We start from the raw sequence: 21,938 nt of genomic DNA, 5'->3' as shown, positions 1-21,938 counted from the left end.
CCCACAATGCTGGGATTATAAAACATGACGTGCTTGATTTTTAATATGGATATTGGAATTTGAATTCAGGACTTCAGGTTTGCTCAATAAATTTATTATCATCTGATTGAGCTCCTCTGGTGGCCCTATTCCTCTTTTCTGTCCTCAGTACTTTAGCCTAGTTTCTGGTGGTTTTGCCATGTGATTGGTTTGTAAATTATTATAGAAAAGTATGTTATAAAGCTGGAAGCATACTTCAGCTTTGTTTTAGAGATGTTGAAAATATTCCATGCATTATATATCCTAACCCTTTATATATGTACATGTGTGAGATATTGGAATTTGTGTATATATGATAGACTACACTTCCAGAAAATTCATTTTTACTTGGAAAGGTTTCATGGAAGTCAGCTTACAGCCAGGTCAATGATTCAGAATAGGAACTTGTTGGGAAGCCACCTTAGGCCTCTTTTCCCTGGACTTAAGGAAGAGATGTGAGACTCATCTGTGAGAAGGAGTGGGCAATATGTAAAGAGAATAGTTCTTTTTCCTTTGGCAGACACTTACATGCTATGTTGTTACAGGCCCCTGATTAAACACAATTTCAGTAATTTGTTGTTAATGGTCACATTTTCTCTGCAGAGTCCTCTGTAGCCATCATGGAGGTAGTAGAGGTGGAGAGTCCCCTGAATCCCAGCTGTAAGATAATGACCTTCAGACCTTCCATGGAGGAGTTCCGGGAGTTCAACAAATACCTCGCATACATGGAGTCTAAAGGAGCCCACCGAGCAGGTCTTGCAAAGGTGATTGTCCTCAGACTTGTCACTAAAAATTATCATTTGACTTTTAAATTATGTTCTTAGTTTTTTTGTTTTGCTTCGTTCTTTGTTTCTTTCAATGGAATATATCTGCTTTTCTTGTTAATAATTCACCTGGAACATTTAATTATCTTTTTGGTTTCTCAAGACAGGGTTTGTCTGTGTAGCTTTGTAGGCCAGGCTAGCCTTGAACTCACAGACTCGCCTACTCTGCTTCCCGAGTGCTGGGATTAAAGATGTGTGCCACTACCGCCCGGTTCAACCTTTAGTTTTATTAAAAAATATTTATCTTAGTTTTTGTTGGATTTTTTTTTTAATACCACACTGTGTTCTATGATGGTTTCCTCTCTTACTCCCTCTACTCTTCCTCCTCCTTTTCTTTTTTAATCTTTTTTTTTAAATCAAGGTTTCCAGATGTCACATCAGTTTTCATCAATTTCTCATAAAAAAAAAATCTATTAACTTGAAGGCTAAAGTAGTTTCCTTTCTGTGTTCTTCCCTTGATTTTTCTTTTACTTTGTACTTGTTTTACTCTGTCTTGCATCATGGCCATCTTCTCACTTTAGTCTACCAAATGCTGGGATTATAGGCTTTACCAATCAGGGCTGTCTCACTTTAAAAGAACAGTAACATAATTTTTGGAAGTGTAACTTACACGAAATACAATGCCCTCATAGTTTGTAATTCAGTGTTTTTGTTTGTTTATTCACTTAGTTGTGTAGTGGTCAGCTTTATTGAATTCTCTATCATCACATATAGAAACTGTATATTTTAAATAGTCATTTTCAGTTTCCTGCAGTCAGTACAGCCTTAGGCAATCACAGTCTGCATTCTTCATCAAGTTGCCTTTTTACCTGTGTTTGAAAAAATCAAATTGTATGTGGTGTGGGGGTATGATATGTGGAGATGTGTTTATGTCACAGCATTTCTATGGAGGCTAGAGGACAACTTTAGAGTTGATTTTCTCCTTCTACTTTAATATAGGTTCCAGGGATCAATTTTGGCTGTCAGACTTTTGTGACAAGTACCACTGAGCTATATTGCCAGACCTTAGCTTTATTGCCAAACATTAGCATGCAGAGTAGACCAAGTCTTTGCTTTCATGAAGTTTCTATTTTAGAGAAAAAATATTAGGGTGAGAAAATCCAGTCTGGAGAAATGACTCAGTCGGTTTTTGCTACCCAAGTTTTGAGGACCTAAATTCAGTCCCCAGAACCCAGTAGTGTGTTTGTTGTAATCCCAGCCCCCTGGTGGCAAATGAAGACAGGAAGATCTGCTGAAGCTCATGGGCCAACTAGTAAAGAGTAGGAGGTGAGGACATGCACCCTAGGTTGTCCTCTTACCTCCACTCATGTACTTGTGTGTGTGGACGCCTATGGATGCTACAAAGGGCTTTTTGGATTATTTGGAGCTACAGGTATTGTCAGCCACACAATATGGGTCCTAGGATCTGAATTCTGGTCATCATGATTGAGCCTCAATTGCTCTTAGCAATCTATTTCTATAGCTCACCCCTATCAATTTTTTTACCCTTTAAAAACAGGGTCTTTTGTAGTCAAGGCTGGATTCAAATTTACTCAGTGTTGGGACCACACTTCACCAATTTAATGTGTCAAGGGGTTTATTCTACCTGCAATGATAAGTGAGGATGGGCTTAAAGTGATGGTTAGTGTTACAAAAAAATTTCATGAATGAATGAATGGTCTATTTTGGTTTTTATTTAGGATATAGTCTATCATGGTGGCAGGGACATGAGGCAGTTGGTCATATTGCATCTACATTATGCAAACAGGGATGAATACTGTTGTTCAACTTGTTTTCTACAGGGTTTCTCTGTGGCTTTGGAGGCTGTCCTGTCTTGTAGACCAGGCTGGTCTCCAACTCAGAGAGATCCACCTGCCTCTGCCTCCTGAGTGCTGGGATTAAAGGCATAGCCACCACCACCTGGCTCCGTAACATACCTTAATTGAAAACTTTTTCTAGAAAAATTGTTTTAGTTGTAGGTCAGCTTGTTAATGTTTAGATGTTATTTGTGATTTGATTTCCTATAGACTATAATAATTTCATTATATAACTGCTTGACACTGGCAGAGCATGTTGGTAGGATGACCCGTTTCACTGGATTTGTGGGAAGGTTTTTTTTCCCTGGACTTCCTATATCAGTTGTGACGGTCATATGGTGTGGACAACCATTTGTAGTTGAACAGAGAACTTCAGGATTATAGGTATTGGAGTAGAAGATGTCCTGATCCATACTTGAGGCTGTTTGTTACACAATTTTTTATCGTTCATGGCATTTTGTCCCCAGAGATTTTTCCTTTTGTTATGTGGTTGCTGCCAGGAGTTAGTTGTCCTCTGACTTCCACATTCATGCTGTGACATTTGCACATTTTCTGGGCTTCTATCTCTCCCCTCCCCCAGAGTAAGTAAATATAAAAGTTGTTTAGGATTTGCTTTTTCAGTTTTGGTACCTCAGAACTTCCAGATTACCATTTGAGGTAAAGGTGGGGGATCATTCTTCATTTGAATAGGTGTTATATTTTCAGAGTAATTTGTTGAACATAATTAGTTATGAACATGTAATGATATGTAATGGGTTTTCAGGAATTTGGGCTTTATTTGCATAGAGAAAAGCTGAAAATCACTCCTTTTTCCAGATGTCTGTCTAATCTGTCGAGTTATCTACCTACTTACCTACCTACCTATCTCTTTCCCAGCTTTCCTACCTATCTAATCTTTTTTTCTTGCTGAGACAGATTCCATATATATATATATTCTGGAGACTGTTGAACTTCCTGGTCCTTCTGCCTCCTTTTCTGAGTGATGGGTTGTGTTTTATCACACTGTGTTCATTACTTGACCTTTTTATGAAGCCCTTTGTTTTGTTTTCTCCCATTTTGTTTATATCCCTTGGTCTACTGAGATTAGTATACTGTCTGGTGGTTAGGTGACATATTTAGCAATTAGAAGTGAAACAGCAGCTGCCCTTGTGAGAGAGCTGCAGGCACACTGAGTATACCTGTGAAGCTGCTGACTGTGAGTAACAGAATAAAGTTACTTAGAATTACAAATACATCTGAGTCCATTTCTTGCCTCCCTCAACTTGAGACTCGTTGACAAAGTCAATGTTATATTATACAGGATAACAGTTGAACTGTTTGTTTTGAATCATTTTTGCTGTGTTCTCATCACATGAATTATGTTTAACCTCATCACAGTCGTGTTCTAGAGGGTGAAGTAATTTTAAGTCTACAAAACTCCAGTAACCCAAATTACACGGTTTAAAATCAGATTACACAGCTGGGCGGTGGTGACACACGCCTTTAATCCCAGCACTTGGGAGGCAGAGGTAGGCGGATCTCTGTGACTTCAAGGCCATCCTGGTCTATAGAGTGAGTTCCAGGACAGCTTCCAAAGCTACAGAGAAACCCTGTCTTGAACCTCCCCCCCCCCCAAAAAAAAAGCCGGATTATATAGATGTAGATGCTTTTATTTGGGCCTTTCCCTGGGGGAATAAAGGCAATCTGAGGTTCTTCCTTAATGTTTTATTTACCACATTTAATGGATTTATCTTAACTTACCATTTGAAAGCAATAGCTGAGTTCTTCTAATAGTAGTCACTTTGGTTTCAGATTAGTACAATTTTGTTTTTTCTCTAAAACATTTTAGATTTAGACTTAACTTACTTTTTTTCTTTGCATTGGTATTTTGCCATTGGTGTCAGTTCCTCAGGAACTAGAATTTCAGACTGTTTTGAGCTGTCATGTGGGTGCTACAGGTCCTCTGAAAGAGCAGTTAGTGCTTTTAACCCCTGAGCCATCTCTCCAGCATCACATCCTTTTTGTCATCAAAGTCTTGTTATACAGTCCTGGATGGCCTTGAACTTTTAATTCTTCTCCCTCACTATTCCAGCATTCCAAGTACTGGCATGATACCATGCATAGCATTGGTATGAAATAACCTTAACAGTACACTTGATATTCAATTTGCAAAATTAACAATATCCTTAATTATAAAATTTGTTTTGTTATGGGGATATGATGAACTTCTAAAGATATGTAAAATGTATGACATTTGTCCCCTACAGTACTTCTTTCTGTATATAGACTGTACTAGAGCAAATGTGCTTCACAAACACAAGACATTACAGATACACGTGCATGTACTTGCAAGATGAAGATAGCAGAAGCATTGCTGTGCCTTTGACAGTTTGTAGACAGCATCTGGCTTCAACATTTATAGGGGACATATTAGCTGGAAATGTCTGGGCTTGGGTAAACAGTGATATAAAATGTGTATTCTGTTTTCATATACTCAGGAAGGTAGATACAGTTGATAGAAATATAGCAGAATAGGTTTCCTTTACTTTAATACATTGAATGTAAAGGTGTTAACTTTGAAATTGTTTAATGACCAGATATGTTATACTTGATTTTTAACTTTGTAAGGGTATTTGATATTTAAAGATTTAAAATGGAACTGGTGGGGTAGCTCAGTACTTAAAGCACTTGCCCATAAACCTGATTGCCTGCTTACTGTTCATGTGGATCCTACCGACGGTGGAAAGAAAGAACCATCTCCTGAAAGTTGTCTTCTGATCTACACTTGGTACACCACTCCCCTCCCCTCCATGCAGATCAATAAAATAAAGTGAGATAAAATTTAAATTAGTTCAAAGGAAAATATTTGTTATAGGCTCTGTTTTATCTTCCTTCATTCCTTTTCCTTTTCCTTTTCCTTTTCCTTTTCCTTTTTCTTTTCCTTTTGCTTTTCCTTTTCTTTTTCTTTTTAGTACAGGGTCTTTTCGTGTATACCTAACTGGTCTAGAACTCACTAGAGATCTAACTGATAGGCTTAACCTTGTAAAAGTTTTATTTTATGCTTTCTTTGTTCTATCTTTAGAAAATTGTTTCAGAATATTCCTGTGGGAGGGGCTAGAGAGTTATTTTAGTGATTAAGAATACTTACCATTATGGTTTCATTCCCAGCACCCACATGGTAGTATTCAACCCTTCATAACTCCAAGGACACCTGACATTCAGGTGGTACACATACATATATGCAGGCAACCCACACATCCATAAAATAAAATAAATATTTAAAAAGAAACTTTTAAGAAAAAGTAAACATTCAGATATCCTGGGAAACCAATTTATTTTATTGTTTTTACTGTCCCCCCTCCCTCCAAGACAGGGTTTTTTGTGGAACGGCCTTGGCTGTCTTGGATTGTAGACCAGGTTGGCTTCAAACTCACAGAGATCTACTTGCCTCTGCCTACTAAGTGCTGGGATTCTAGGCATTTGCCACCATGCCTGGCATACTGATTTTTAGTTTTGAAAATTAAAATTTTATTTTTTTATTCTATTATTTGTGTGTGTGTGTGTGTGTGTGAGAGAGTGTGAGAGAGAGAAGGGGGGAGAAAGAAAGAGCGAGAGTATGCAGAGATCAGACAAGCTTTGAACATCATTTTTCTCTTTCCACCAAGAATTCCAGGGATTAAACTCAGGTGGTTTCTTGATTATGGGTACAACTTGTGTAGGAGACCATAGAGATCAAAGAAGAGCATTGAATTCTCCAAAACTTGAGTTACAGGAAGTTGTGAGCTACCATTGGATAATGGAAGCTGAACCCCAGTCTTTGGCAAGAGTAGTAAGTGCTCTTTACCACTGAGCTATCTCTCAAGCCCCTGTTTTTTTGTGTTTTATTTTTGAGACAAGATCTCTTTCTTGTATTCCAGTCTGGCCTTGGCATTGCTATGTAGTCAAGAATGCTTCTACTGTCCACAGGCATTTACTACTATGCCAGGTTTATCTGGTACTGGAGGTAGAACCCCAGGCTTTGTGTGTACTTCATATTTCCTGTTCTTTTAAGATTTATTTGTATCTATATTTGTGTGTATTGATGTGAGATTATGTGCTATGTCTTTTCAAGTGCCTGCAGAGGGTGAAGAGAGGAATTCTGGGTTCAGTGAGGAACCTGTTTAGAAATAAAATAATGGACAGCAATAGAGAAGGCATTTTATATCAACCTCTGCCTCTACCTACACATGCATGTGTATCCTAATGAATATGCACAAACAACAAAAATATGTAGACATATTACATATACTAAATAAAACAAAGCCTGGCATTTAGGGATGCATAGCCACACATAAAACCAAATTGCCTTATTAATAAATACCATAGTCATCACCTCTTGAACAAGGATAGATGTGTTTGGAAGAGGTAACATTCTGCTTCTTATACCTGGTTAGTGAGTCTTTTATTGTTTGTTTTCTAATAATTCATTTTCATTTTCTTTCATTTTAAAATGTCTTAAGGATCTTCTTGAGTATGCTGATGCATGTATGTAATTCCAACATTTGGGAAGCAGCAACAGGAGTTTAAGGTCATTCTTAGCTGTATTGCAAATTCAAAGCCCATCTGGGTTTCTTGAGAACTTTCCTGAAAATATCAGAAAAACAAAACAAAACAAAAGTACTACCCTTGTTGGAAGAGGTATACCATGGAAGTAGGTAAAAGCTACAAATCAGACTTTTCATCATCTTAACAGAAAACTGACTTTTGGACATTTAATAATTTGTTAATGAAGGGGAGTTAGAGGGATATAGGAAGACAAGGGAAGTGAAAGTGACCTCCTTGAGATGGCTGCTTCTTGTTACCAGAAGACATGGAAAATATTTTGAGGAGAACCTATGGGAAGTCACAGGCGTTGCTATCTGAATAGGACCAATAGGGAAAAGGGGAAAACCCAGAGTCCCTGTAAAATACCCAAGATAGCATCCAGCCTTAGGTCTCTCCCATCTAGAAGGGATAAAGTTTTCACTTTCAAATTGTCTTGGTCTTCCTGGACATTCAGTTCTTTGTCCATTTGAAGCACCTAACTTGCAAGTTCTCTAGATGGCCACAGCAACCCTGTTATATACTAAATTGCAAAAGAGATCTAAAGAGAAAATATTGACTAAATAAATTTACTGATATGTATCACATAAAAAGGAGACACTTAGATAGAATTCAGTAAAGATGAACTTCATTGAACCCGGGAACATTTTATCTTCTGTTGAGAAGTGACACACTGTCACAGTGTTTCAGCTGACAGCTCAGCCTGTGTCATCATTAGCTCTCTTACCTTTTGTCATTCTGTATGCTTTAAAATCTTGTAAATTAAAATCAGTTGTTAGTAGTTCCACTGAAAATGAGGTAATACAAGTGTAGTTTTGAGTGTAGTGAGTATTCAGTGAATTTTGTTAAGAATCACATTTCCTTACTGCTAAGTCTTCTTGAGTTTTTACAGTACTTTGTTAAAGAGATGTTGAGAAAATGTTAAATTATGTTCTAAAAAATAAAAGATATGTAGTATTTAGTTTTGAATAATTTCAGGTTAATATTTTGTTTTGTTTTTAGGTGATTCCTCCTAAGGAGTGGAAGCCGAGACAATGCTATGATGATATTGATAATTTGCTTATCCCAGCACCAATTCAGCAGATGGTCACAGGGCAGTCGGGATTGTTTACTCAATACAACATCCAGAAAAAAGCCATGACTGTGAAGGAGTTCAGGCAGCTGGCTAACAGTAGCAAGTGAGTCAATTGAATTTTTATTTGTATTTCTTCCAAAGAGGTACATGAGTATGCCAAGAAGCCAAGTAGTTAGAGAAGCTTGTAATGAAAAGCAAGTTGTCATCTCTCTAGTTCCCAGCTCTGGTTTCTTTTCTTCAAATGATGGCCTACTCACTTTCACTTACTTCTTAGAAGTAAGTTCCTTATTTCATTACACATTATGACTATTATTATTGCAAAATCTAGAAATGGTTCTTTTAGTTATAAGTTTTGAATTCTCTAGCTTTGTTGGGGAAACTTTTAGTCATAATTTTGTTTAAGACTAAAGTTTTGTGAACATTAGCAATTTCAAAAGAAAATTTTGAATGAAGAGGAAGGTACATATTATATTAGTTACCTATGGATATATAACAAATTCTCAAAATTAGCCTCTTAAGCTGCTCTCATTATTTATAAAATCTGCAACTAGGAGTCATGTTAGATGAGTGATTTTAGCTTGGGGGTCTCTTCCAAGTTTACTATTTAGGTATTGACTGGATACTGCTGCTTGAGAACTTGGCTAGAAGATTTTTCCCAGGTGCGGTCCTTCTATGAGGCTAAAGTCCTTCCTGTGAAGGACTTTATAAACCCATGATTACTCAGTCATCCCTGATTAAACACAGCAGGTCACAAAACAAAATAAAAAGGCATGAACATGGGAAAGGGACCTATAGCAGGAGAGGGGGATGAAAGGGATCTTAGGGAAATAAGGGGGTATTTAATACATGTATTTAATGTATTCTGATATTTTACTTGTAAGTGAAACTTCATAAGTATGCAGAAATACAGATATATTACTATTTTCTACATCTTGTTATCATTTTTTCGCATTTCTTTGTTTTGAGACAAGGTTTCTTTGTGTAGCCCTGGCTGTCCTGGAACTCAGTTTACAGACCAGGCTGCCCTTGAACTCACAGAGATCCTCTTGCCTCTGCCTCCTGAGTGCTGGGATTAAAGGCATGTACCACCACACTTGGCTTCACTCACACATATTTAAAAATACGCTTCAGGGGCTGGAGAGATGGCTTAGAGGTTAAGAGCACTGACTGCTCTTCCAGAGGTCCTGAGTTCAATTCCCAGCAACCACATGGTGGCTTACAACCATCCGTTATGAGATTTGGTGCCTTCTTCTGGTGTGCAAATATACACAGAAGCAGAAGTTGTATACATAATAAATAAAATCTTTAAAAAAATACATTTCAGAGTAAATTGTAGACATTGGTCCTATTATTTCTCTTAAGTACTTCTGCATGTGTATGTCCAATATTTGCTCTTTTTATTAATTAAATTTGTTTTTTTTGACAATTTCATACATGTATTTAATGTATTCTGATATTTTACCATTATCCCCTTATTTCCCTAAAACCCTTTTCATCCCCTTCTCCTGCTATAGATCCCTTTCCCATATTGATGCCTTTTTATTTTGTTTTGTGAACTCAGTCTGATAGGCTCACCAGTCCTTAGCCAATAGATCTCCCCACCCTTTACTTGCAGTTGAAAGAGTTGAAGGTTACAATATTGTGTAGACCCAGAGAGCTAGCCACAATGAAAACAGCTATGTCTTGTCTGTGTCTTGTCTTTGTTTCTTCTCTATCTTCCTTATCCTACATCCTTTCTTGTTATTACTCTTTGGTAATATTCCCTGAAGGCTCAGATAGTGGCAGTTGACTTCTTCCAGAGAAATTGAGTAGGTGCAGCTCCTACTGAATGTGGAGAATGAAGTTTTACTTTTGTTTTTGAGACAGGGAAATAGACACTAGAAAGCCTAGACTGACATTGAATTTGCGCTCCTCCTGTCTGAGTCTCCTAAGTTCTGGGATTATAGATACGTTACCACACCCAGAAAAATTTCCTTTCTTGAAGGAAAGACTATTAAAGAATTTATGGATGTGTTTTAAAACCATCAAATTTGTTTTCTTTCTTTTTTGAAAAAGATCTATTTATTTTACATATTTGTTATATATACAGTGTTCTGTCTGCATGTTTGCCTGCAGGACAGAAGAGGGCACCAGATGTCATTACAGATGGTTGTGCGCCATCATGTGGTTGCTGGGAATTGAACTCAGGACCTCTGGAAGATCAGCCAGTGCTCTTAACCTCTGAGCCATCTCTCTAGTCCCACAATTAGTTTTCTTATATGGTATTTCATGCCCTAGGAAAAACCTTAACCTGAAATTAGAGACATAGCTCAGTTGGTGGAATGTTGGCCTAGCATGCATGAGACTTGAGTTTCATCACCAGTACTCACAAACCTTGTGTGGTGATGTGCACCTGATCCTAAATGTGGAGGCAGAAGGATCATCTAAACGTTAAAAGTCATCTGAAAACTCCTTTGAAACTCCCTGTGCCTCATCTCCTACTTTTCTTCCCTCCTGTAAAATTTCAGAGTAAAGCTCAGCCTTAGACCAACAATAAAATCCCCCATTTTGACAAAAACCCAGCCAAACCTAAAAGACTAATCAAAAATGTAGCTGTCTAAATGATTTGCATGGTTGTGAATGGAAACAGATCTTTGGATAAATTTATCTGATAAGTCATAAAAGTAAATTGTGTGTGTGTGTATTTGACATAGTAGGCAGATGATGAGGAATGTTTCCTTTTATATTTCTAGTATAGAACTTTCTGATACTCCATAGGAACTGTAAATTTTAAATACTTTAAAAGTACAAGTAGATCCTCATTCTTTTAGATTGTACAACTTTCATTATAGATTGAGTACCTTATTTAAACTATTAAAGCAATCTTACTAACTTTTGCATATGTGTAGGTGAGTCTGTGTTTGAGTGACCCTGCATGTGCCATATAGCTTCTATGTGGTGGTTTTAGGACAACTTTGTGGAGTTGATTCCAGGAATGGAACTTAGGTCCTCAGGCTTCTGAGGAACTCAGGCCCTCAGGCTTCTGAGGCAACTGCCTTTATTCACTGAGATGTCTTCCTAGCTATAGAATTCTATTATTGTTGTTGTTGTTGTTATTCCCCAGTGGGACCTGCATTGGGGAATGAGAGAACCAACTACCACAAATTTTCCTCTGACTTATGTGGCACACTTGCATGAGGACAGACACAAATGAAATTAATAAGAAAAATCATATTTTTGATAAGCACCATGTTTGTACCATGGAAAGGTACACAGTGGTTTGTGGCTTTTGTGATGTTTAACCAGAGAGGGAGAAATTTCATTTTGTAGGTGCTGTTGAGATAGGTTTTGAAGGAGGTTCAAAAGATTCAACCAGATACAGAAGTAATAGATACCATCCAGATGTGGGAAATATTATTGTGCTGTCACACACATTTAATCTCAGAGCTAGGAAGGCAAAGGTAGATCATTCTTTGTGAGTTCAAAGCCAGCCTGATCTTCATAGTCAGTGCCATGCCAAACAGGGCTATAAACTGATACTCTTAAAAAAACAAAAAACAAAAACAAACAAACAAACACACAGTTAAAATGTCAGATATCCCAGATAAAATCATTGTAATGAATGGTAATTCAGAGTACTGGTGAGAGGGTTGGGGATGCAGTTCAGTGTTTGAATGCTTGCCCAACACAGTCAAATCCCTGAATTTGATCTCCAGCCCTTGTGCATTTATGTGTGGGAAGGGGGAATGAGAGAGTTTGGAGAGAAACCACAACTGATAAGAATTGATCTTTGAAGTCCTTTGTTATGTTGTCACAGAGTCTGTGATCATTACTACTAGTCCATTTGATTATTCTGGCATGTTCATCTTTCACTTAAAAACTACATTGTTATTTTGTTTGTACGTGAAGATCACACATGCCATGACAATTCATGTGTTGGTCATTGGACAACTCGTCAGTTCTCTCCATCTTTCACTTAAAAACTACATTGTTATTTTGTTTGTATGTGAAGATCACACATGCCATGACAATTATTGTGTTGGTCGTTGGACAACTTGTCAGTTCTCTCTATCAACCATTTGTGTTCTGGGGCTTGAACTCATACAGTCACGTTTGGTGGCAGGTGCCTTTACCTATTTTTTTTTTTTTTTATTTTTAAGGAACATAAATTCACTAGGGATTCATTTTATTGGTATCTGTTTATCTCACTGAGGTGGCTTGATTATAGATTGATTGATTCTTTTCTCCTGAAAGTTACTATGCTGGTGACATTGGCTTGTTTGTTTAACCACTGTTATCAGTGCAACCTGAGATGACAGTTATTTTTACTATATAAATTGAATGGATAAATAGCGTTATGATCGCTATTTGAAGTTGTACAAATTATTAGGTAAGTAATAAACATTTAATAGCAACATGTATTTCTTGGAATTATATAATTTAAAGAATTTTAGACATGGTTCTCTTTTTAGTTATAAAATTTAATCATTAGGAATTGTTGGAATGCTTTCTAGATCCAATTTTATTTCTTTCAAGGTCTACTTTAGGTTTTAGTTAACCTTTTTTATAATGATTATCATGTTAAGATGCTATACTGCTTCGTTTTTGTCAATTTGACACAAGCTAGAATCACCCAGGATAGGGATAATAAAAATCAGAGCAGAAATTAATGAAATAGGAACAAAGAAAATAATACAATGAATTAATGAATCAATTTGAGATTGATGTTGGTGGGGCCCAACCCACTGTGGATAATGATAACCCCTGGGTTATATAAGAAAGTGGGTTGAGCAAGCCATGAGGAGCAAGTCAGCAACATTCATGTTCCTCCATGCCCTTTGCTTTAGTCCAGCCTCCCTCCAGGTTCTTGGTCTGCTTGCCTTGGCTTCTCTCAGTGATAGACTGTGATTGGGACATGTGAGCCAAATAAACCCTTGTTCCCAAATTGTCAGAATTTTGGGGGGATCTTACTGAAATTTACTTATTCATATTTACTTTTTCTGCTTGTATTTCTTGTTTTTTTTTTTTTCCTATTTGTATTTCTTTAATCCTTTCTCTTACTGCTCTAACTAGTGCTGGTGCTAAATTGGGAATGGGGCAGGGGAGTAGATGGCCCTGATATTTTTCTGAATTTAATGGGGTTGCTTTGAGTTTTTCTGTATTTAGGATGATGTTGGTTGTGGGTTTATTGTATATAATCTTTGTTTTGTTGAAATGTTTTCTTGCCAGTCTTACTCTTTGTAATACTTTTATAATGAAGACACGTTGGATTTTCTTGAAGCCACTTCTGTATATATTGAAATGGCTGTAGCTTTTGTTCATATATGTTGATTTATATGGTTTATTATACTTATTGACTTATGTATATTAGAACCATCCCTGCAATTTTATTGCAGGACTTGTGCATCTATGTTTATCAGTTTGTAGTTTTGTTTTGTCTTTACCTGGCTTTGGTATTAGAGTAATACTGGAAGGATTTTGGAATTTTAAAAAGAATTTAAGAAATATTGATTCTAGATCTTTCGTTTTTGTCAATTTGACACAAGCTAGAATCACCCAGGATAGGGATAATAAAAATCAGAGCAGAAATTAATGAAATAGGAACAAAGAAAATAATACAATGAATTAATGAATCAATTTGAGATTGATGTTGGTGGGGCCCAACCCACTGTGGATATTCTGTTGCATAACCATCCAAGCCTGAGCTTTTTCTGTTAGAAGTCTTTAATGTTCTCATCATCTTATTTGTCATGTGTCTTTTAGCTTGTTGATCTCTTCCTGTTTTGGCTTCGGTGGTTTGGATGATCTGGAAATTCATCCATTTCTTTTAGATTTTCTACATTAATGGAGTATAGTTTTTTTTTAAAATTAATCCTTTACAGTGTTCTAAATTTCCTTGGTATCATGTTTCCTTGTTTATTTCTGATTCTGCTAATTTGGGTCCTTTCTCTTGCTGAGTTAGACCATCGGTCTGTTAATCTTAATTTATTTTCTAAAAAAAGCTCTCAGATTGATTCATTAATTTATTGTATTATTTTCTTTGTTCCTATTTCATTAATTTCTGCTCTGATTTTTATTATTCCTACCCATATACTGTATTTGAATTTGATTGGTTCTCATTTTTCTAAATTCTTGAGTAATATCATTTGTGTGTTCAGTGTGTGTGTGTGTGTGTGTGTGTGTGTGTGTGTGTGTGTGTGTATGCACACACGTGCGCGCTCGCACACACGAATCCTCTTTTTAGGAATGCTTTTAATGTTTTCCAGACATACTTTTATGTAGTTCCAGAAATTTTTTTATTACTCTTTTTCATGTGATCCAGTAATCATTCAATAACAAATAGCTTAATTTTCATAATTGTGTGTATTTATTAGAGATTATTTTGCTATTTTGCTATTAAGTTTGATTACATTGTGATCAGATAGGAAACATGGAGTTATTTCAATTTTTCTGAAATTATAAGATGAATTTTTTGGTTCCAGAATGTGGTCTATTTCAGAGAAGCTTCCATTGGCCTCTGAGTAGAATATATATTCTCTGATGTTTGGCAGGAATACTCTGTAAAGACCTGTTAGGTCCATTGCTGCATGATGTCATTTAATTCTGATCTGCTTATTTTTTGTCCAGATTATTTCTCTGTTGGAGAAGGTGGGATGTCAATATCCCCTATTATTATGGAATTAGAATTAAATTTATGTTTTTAATTCTAGTGTTATGTTTTCTTTTTATAAAATTTGGTGCATCAGACTTTGGTGAATAAATTCTTAGGATTGTAATTTCTTTTTCTTTTTCTTTTTTTTCTTTTTTCTTTTTTTTTTTTGGTTTTTCGAGATAGGGTTTCTCTGTGTAGCTTTGGAGCCTATCCTAGCACTCGCTCTGGAGACCAGGCTGGCCTGGAACTCACAGAGATCCGCCTGCCTCTGCCTCCCAAGTGCTGGGATTAAAGGTGTGCACCACTAACCCCAGCCAGTATTGTAATTTCTTTTTGGTTGTTTCCTTGATTAAAATAAAATGTCCTTTATCTCTTAGTTTTATTTTCATGTTTATTTTGTTTACTATTAGGGTAGAGGCATTTGTTTGCTTCTTGATCTCTTTTGATTGGAATACATTTTTCTGGCCTTCACTTTAAGGTATTGCCTATCTTTAAAGCTAAAGTTAGTTTCTTGTAGATAATAGAAAGATGATTTTTTTTTTCTTACTGTCTATGTGATTTTCCTTACTTTGGGGAAACCTTTTCTTTGATCTTGTTGAAGATCTCTTGTTTTCTTCATCCTGACTTTTTTTTTTTTTTTTTTTTTTCCTTCTTGAGACAGGGTTTCTCTGTGGCTTTGGAGGCTGACCTGGAACTAGCTCTTGTAGACCTGGCTGGTTTTGAACTCACAGAGATCCACCTGCCTCTGCCTCCTGAGTGCTGGGGATTAAAGGCATGCGCCACCACCGCCCGGCTCATCTTAACATTTTTTATTTCTTCTACTTAATCCATTCTGCTTATAAGGCTTTCCCCTGAGTTTTCCAGTCATCACTGAGTTTTGCAATTCTGTCTTCATTTCATTTATTCGTTTTTATTGCGTTCTTTTCAAAATTTTTATTCATTTTTTTACTTTCAAATTCTGAACTATCTTAGCTTTATACAGTTGTATGCTTGTTTCTTGAACTTCATTCAGGTGTTTATTGCTATAAAGTTTGTGCTGTCTGTGTCTTCAAAGTTGCTTGATGAAGTTTAAGTTCTGTGTCCTGGGGTTCATGTAGGGAATACTTATTGGAGAACATGTCTGTAGGATATTGAGATTTTGTGATGTGACCTGACTGAGCATGTGAACTTCTTTTATTGGTTTTGTGTCTGATGTGAGGTTCTGACTGCCTCATATTAGGTCTATGTGGCTGAGGCAAGGCCTGAGGGATGAGGATGGCATAGGCTGATGAGGTTTCATGCACTCCCCAGGCTGGATCCTTGCACAGATGTATGATCTGGTGTATGCCTGTTGATTCTATCCAGGTACGGCCTGGAAAGGGTCTGGTGGAACTCCCTAGACTAGACTAGTTGACATGGTACACAGATGTTGGTCCATTGCTGAGCCTGGGGCTTGGGAAAAGCACTGGCAGGACTCGTCAGACTAATTTTGGGGGCTGGAGAGGGTACATATGGTTCAGGGAACTCACCAAAGTGGATCTGAGAACAGGCCTGGGGAACAGGACAAGGGCGGTGGAGCGTATTGGTTTCAGCATAGACAGTTGGAGTGGAGGAGGAGGGTAGGGAGGACATCAGTAGTTTTCCTGAGTCTACCATGGTGACTACAAGGTCCCTGATAGCAAGTGGGGTTGAAAACAGTCTAGTCCAAAAGATATCATTTCTATTATTTTATAGAGTAATGATCAGGCTCCACAGAAATTCAGCTTTCTGCTCAGGATCATTTAGCTTTTGGATGGCAAACCTTGACGAGTGTGGTGGCTCTTAACCCATAAGTCCAATTCTAGGGTTGCCAAGGCAGGAGGACCCTGGTCATGAGCCTGCCTATAAGAGCTGTGCTACAGTGAGTGAAGGGTTCTGAGAAGGTATTACTGATTCAGTTTTAACTAAACTGACATTTGGAACAGTTGTGATGGACTCTGGAGCCCCAGTATTCAATAGAATCTGGAACTGTTTATTGAAGTGGTGGTTTGGCAGCATATTAGGGATGGACTCTGGAACCAGTATTCAGTAGAATCTGGTGCAGTTTACTGAAGTGCTCATTTCTAGTTTCAGTATGCATTTCAAATCTTTGAAGATGGGAAACTTTCATTTCAGTTAACAAGGCCAAACTTAAGCTTTTTATTATAGCATTCAAGGCTAAAAAATGTCTCTATTAGCTGTACAGTGACAGATTCTATAAGTGTACAGACTGCTTTTTCAGAGGGCCTGAGTTCAGTTTTCTGCATCCATGCTGGGAGGGTCACAGCCATCTGTTACTCTAGCTTCAGGGAATTCAGCAGCTTCTTCTAGACTCCAAAAGCACCTATCTATACACATGGCATACATTCACAGACACTGATAAATAAATTTAAAAATATCTTAAAAATAAGCCTAAAAAGTATAATGAAAGTTGGGCTGGTGAGATGGTTCAGTGGTTAAAGTCACAAGCCTGATGAACCTGAGTTTGGTTCCTGTAACCCATATGGTTGAAAGAAAGAAGAGATTCTTAAAGTTGTACTCATGTCTACCCATCCAAAATAAAATAAAGTAAGAAAACAACAATAGCAACAAAACCAACAAAATCACCACACTACTATAGCCTTTAGGGTTCAATTTTATATTTCTCTAGAAGTTGTAATCAGCAGCCAGTGGTCTGTGCTTGGGCTCCAGGCAATGCTTACCTTTTACCTTTTGTTAGCATCTGATAATGACCTAGAATTTTTTTTTTTTTTTTTTTTTTTTTTTTTTTTGAGATAGGGTTTCTCTGTGTAGCCCTAGCTATCCTGGAACTAGGTTTTGTAGACTAGGCTGGCCTCAAACTCACAGAGATCCACCTGCCTCTGCCTCCCGAGTGCTGGGATTGATTGAAGGCATGTGCCACCACTGCCCAGCATGAATATTTTTTTATTTTATTTTATGTGTGTGGTTATTTTGCCTGCATGTGTGTGCTTGATGCCTGCAGAGGCCAGAAGAGGGCTTCTGATTCCCTGTAACTGCAGTTACAGAACCACCATATGGGTGCTGGGAATCAAACCTGGGTCCTCTGGAAGAGCAGAAAGTACTTTTGACTGCTGAGCCATCTGATCAGCCCCAGCATTCATTTCTGGCAGCCTTGTTAAGTTTGTTCCTGGAATCCCCAATACACCTGGAACCCACTAATAGAAGTTGTAGAATGATGTAAAGCTAATGGTCCTTTTATGCTCACTTTACTCTAACTACGGAGTAAGATTGTTTTCTAGGAAAGTCAGAAATTTGTCCCACGTTTCAGATACACTAATGAAAATAAATTCCTTAGCTGGGCGGTGGTGGCACATGCCTTTAATCCCAGCACTGGGGAGGAAAAGGCAGGTGGATCTCTGCGTTTGAAGTCAGCTTGGTCTGTCTCGAAAAAGCAATAACTAACTAACTAACTAACTAACTAACTAACTAACTAACTAACTAAATAAATAAATAAATAAACAAATTTCTTAGCCTGTGTAGACAGAAAACCAGTTTGCTCCCAGTGTTATGAATATAGATGTTCATCGTTCTTTATGGAATTGAAAACATACACTCTATAGGATTTCTGCTTCTGCTAGACCTTGCCTCCCATTTAGTTTTACTATTTTCTTTTTCTTTTCTTTTTTTTTTTAAGATTTGTTTTGTGTGGAGTGTTTGGCGTGCATGTTTGCCTGCAGGCCAGAAGAGGGCACCAAATCTCATTACAAATGGTCATGAGCCACCATGTGGTTGCTGGGAATTGAACTCAGGACCTTTGGAAGAACAGGCAGTGCTCTTAATCGCTGAGCCATCTCTTCAGCCCAGTTTTGCTATTTTCTGAATTTATTTCTTTGCTTTATTTTCTTCATGAAGAAAAAAGAAAAAAGGTATTTGTATTAGATACTTGTCTTGTTGCTGTGACAAAATGCTCTGACAGATAAATTAAGTAAGAGTTTATTTGGTTTAAAGTTCTAGAGAACACAGTCCGTCGTGACTGAGAATGTTAAACAGTAGGAACAGTAAGCAGTGATCATCAATCTTCAGAAAGCACAGAGCTCTGTAGGTGAATGCTGGCGCATCACACTGTCCCGGTTCAGGACCCAAGTCATAGAATGGAACTTTTCACATTTAGGGTAGGTCTTCCCTACCTCAGCTATTTTAGGTGATCTCTCACAGACATGCCTAAAGATTTATCTTTTCAGTGATTCTGTATCCTGTCAAGTTGACCTTCATAGTATCTTTTGTGATGATGTTATTGCTTAAAATCTAAAAATTCAAAGAAATAATTATTTTGTGAGAAATAATTTTTTACTTTTTTCTTTTTTCTTTTTTTGGTTTTTGAGACAGGGTTTCTCTGTGTAACCCTGGCTGTCCTGGAACTTGCTCAGTAGACCAGGTCTGGCATAAAACTCAGAGGATCACCTGCCTCTGTCTCCCAAGCTCTAGAATTAAAGGCATGCGCTACCACCACCACCCAGGAAGCTAAGTTACAGTCCTTTGTGAGCTGCCATATAAGAGCTGGGAATCAGACTCCAGTCCTTTGGAAAAACAACTAGTGCTTTTAATGCCAGACAAATCTGTCCACAATTATGATATATTGTTTTAATGTTAAGTGTGTTTGTATGTGTGTGTGTGTGTGTGTGTGTGTGTGTGTGTGTGTGTGTGTGTGTGTGTGTGTGTGTGTGTGTGTGTGTGGCTGTGTGTGTGTGTGTGTGTGGCTGTGTGGCTATGTGGCTATGTGGCTATGTGGCTATGTGGCTATGTGGCTATGTGGCTATGTGCACATGAGTGCCAATACCCAAGAATGCCAGAGTTGTTGGATTCCCTAGAGCTAGTGTTACAGGCAGTTGCAAATGGCCCCTTCTGAGTACTAGGAGCCAAACTTTGGTCCTCTGCAAGAGTGCTCTTAACCACTGAGTGCTCTCTAGACCCTTTCCTCCTACAGATGGGATTTATATAGTTCAGGCAGGCCTTGAATTTATTGTGTAACCAAACTGGCCTTGAACTCTTGATCCTAATTCCTCTGCCTCTTGAATGCTGAAATTATAGGCATGTACCATTATCATGCTCAAGAAGATAATTGTTAATCTTAATAGTTTGATATACATTTTCTCTCTTTTCCTTTTTTTTTTTTTTTAACCCCAGGGGTACCTTTTTTTTTTTTTTTTTTTTTTTTTTAAACTTACAATTTTCCTTTCATCTCCCAAGTGCTGAGGTTCTAGGTATGTGCTACCATACCATATTTAGGCAATTCTGGGGACTGGGTTAACTCTAGGACATCCTGTCTAGTAGACAATTTTCCATTTGAGCTAGGTGTACATTCCTAACTCCAGAGTTCTGTTTTTAAATTTTATATAAAAAAAATCAGTGGGATTTCAATATACATATAGTTTCTATACCGATACATTCAGTGTGGAAATATTTTAATGTCATAAAATAGAAGATCTACCTTATTTTATGTTCTTCTTATTACAGATGGTTGTGAGCCATCATGTGGTTTCTGGGAATTGAACTGAGGACCTCTGGAAGGCGAGCTAGTTTTCTTTCTTTCTTTTTTTTTTTTTCCATTTTTTGTATTTGAATTAGAAACAAGATTGTTTTACATGTCACTTCCAGTTCCCTCTCCCTCCCCTCATCCCCTGCCAACCCCAACTAACACCCTACTTATCCCATACCCAGGGAGGGTAAGGCATTCCATAGGGTGTCTTCAGAGTCTGTCATATCCTTTGGGATAGGGCCTAGGCCCACCCCCATGTGTCTTGGCTCAGAGAGTATCCCTCTACATGGATTGGGCTCCCAAGGTTCACACCTATGCTGGGGATAAGTACTGAACTACTACAGGAGGTCCTGTAGATTTCCAAGGTTTCCTCACTGAAACCCATGTTCCTGGGGTCTGGATCAGTCCCATGCTGTTATTTCAGCTATCAATCTGGGGACCAAGAGCTCCCCGATGTTCAGGTCAGCTGTTTCTGTGGGTTTCACCAGCTTGGTCTGGATCCCTTTGCCCATCACTTATTCTTCTCTGCAACTGGATTCCAGTTCAGTTCAGTGATTAGTTCAGCTGCTGGATGAGGGCTATCGGGTGGCATATAAGTCAGTCATCAAGCTCATTATCAGGGGAGGGCATTTAATGTATGTAGCCTCTCCTCTGTTGTGAGCTCGTGTTCTTAACCACCGAGACATCTCTCTACCCTTATTTTATGTTCTAATCATTAATTGCTGGCTAGTCAATCATGATAGTTAATATTCATTGCCAAAATGACAGGATCTAGGATCATCTAAGACAGGTCTCTGGGGATGCCTGTGAGGGTTTATTTATATTAGACTAATTGAGATAGAAAGACCTACCTTACTTGGATAGTGCCATTGCATGGGCTGGGCCCCCCCAAAAAAGGAGAGCTGAGCTGAGCTGAGAATTAGCATTAGTTTTTCTTTGATTCCTGAATGAAAATGCATGTGGATGAGGCATCTCAAGCTTCAGTGATAATTTCAGAACACACACACACACACATACACACACACACACACACACACACACACACACACACACACACACACACTTTGTTTTTATTTTGTGACATTGGTGTTCTGTATGCTGTGTGAGAGGTTCCCTGGAACTGGAAAAGAGACAGCTGTGAATGTTGGGAATTGAACCAGGTGCTTTGGAAGAGCAGCCAGTGCTCTTAACTGCTGAGCCATTTCTCCAGCCCCCAATTGTATATATACTTTTGATTTGATATGTGTTGAGAAATTATATTGTGCTAGTTTATTCTTCCACTCCAAGTATATAAGTGGCTTCTTTTTTCCCCTGTCAGTGTATTAGGCAGTACCAATTCAATAACTGCAGGTTATCTCATTTTAGTTTTACTGCCTTGAGTCTTATATGTTTTTTTTCTCAGTTTTTCCATATGTTCTATTTCTTTTATATATAAATTTGTACAATGTTCTTGTATAATTATTTTAGAAATACTTTGAAAACTAAAATAATGACTTACAGTTTACTGCCTTTATTAATATTTTTATGAAAGTGCTTGTCT

The 21,938-nt window shown here is 37.7% G+C and overlaps 1 protein-coding gene across 2 annotated transcripts in view; it reads left to right on the top strand.

The window, feature by feature from the left end:
* Positions 1-21,938, top strand: part of Kdm4c (lysine demethylase 4C) — a 171,734-nt gene that overhangs the window by 9,632 nt on the left and 140,164 nt on the right. The window contains exons 2-3 of one of the 2 annotated variants that reach the window (XM_027400227.2): positions 622-782; positions 8,201-8,376. In XM_027400227.2, the coding sequence (XP_027256028.1) occupies positions 639-782; positions 8,201-8,376 (320 nt within the window). In that variant the 5' untranslated portion in view covers positions 622-638. Of the gene's footprint in view, positions 1-621; positions 783-8,200; positions 8,377-21,938 lie in introns of those variants that run through there. The other variant, XM_027400228.2, reaches the window with a different exon arrangement.

This window comes from Cricetulus griseus, chromosome 2 (genome assembly GCF_003668045.3).
Source record: "Cricetulus griseus strain 17A/GY chromosome 2, alternate assembly CriGri-PICRH-1.0, whole genome shotgun sequence".
Taxonomy (NCBI): domain Eukaryota; kingdom Metazoa; phylum Chordata; class Mammalia; order Rodentia; family Cricetidae; genus Cricetulus; species Cricetulus griseus.
The sequence above is the reverse complement of the archived record's forward strand: the minus strand, read 5'-3'. Positions and strand labels throughout refer to the sequence as shown.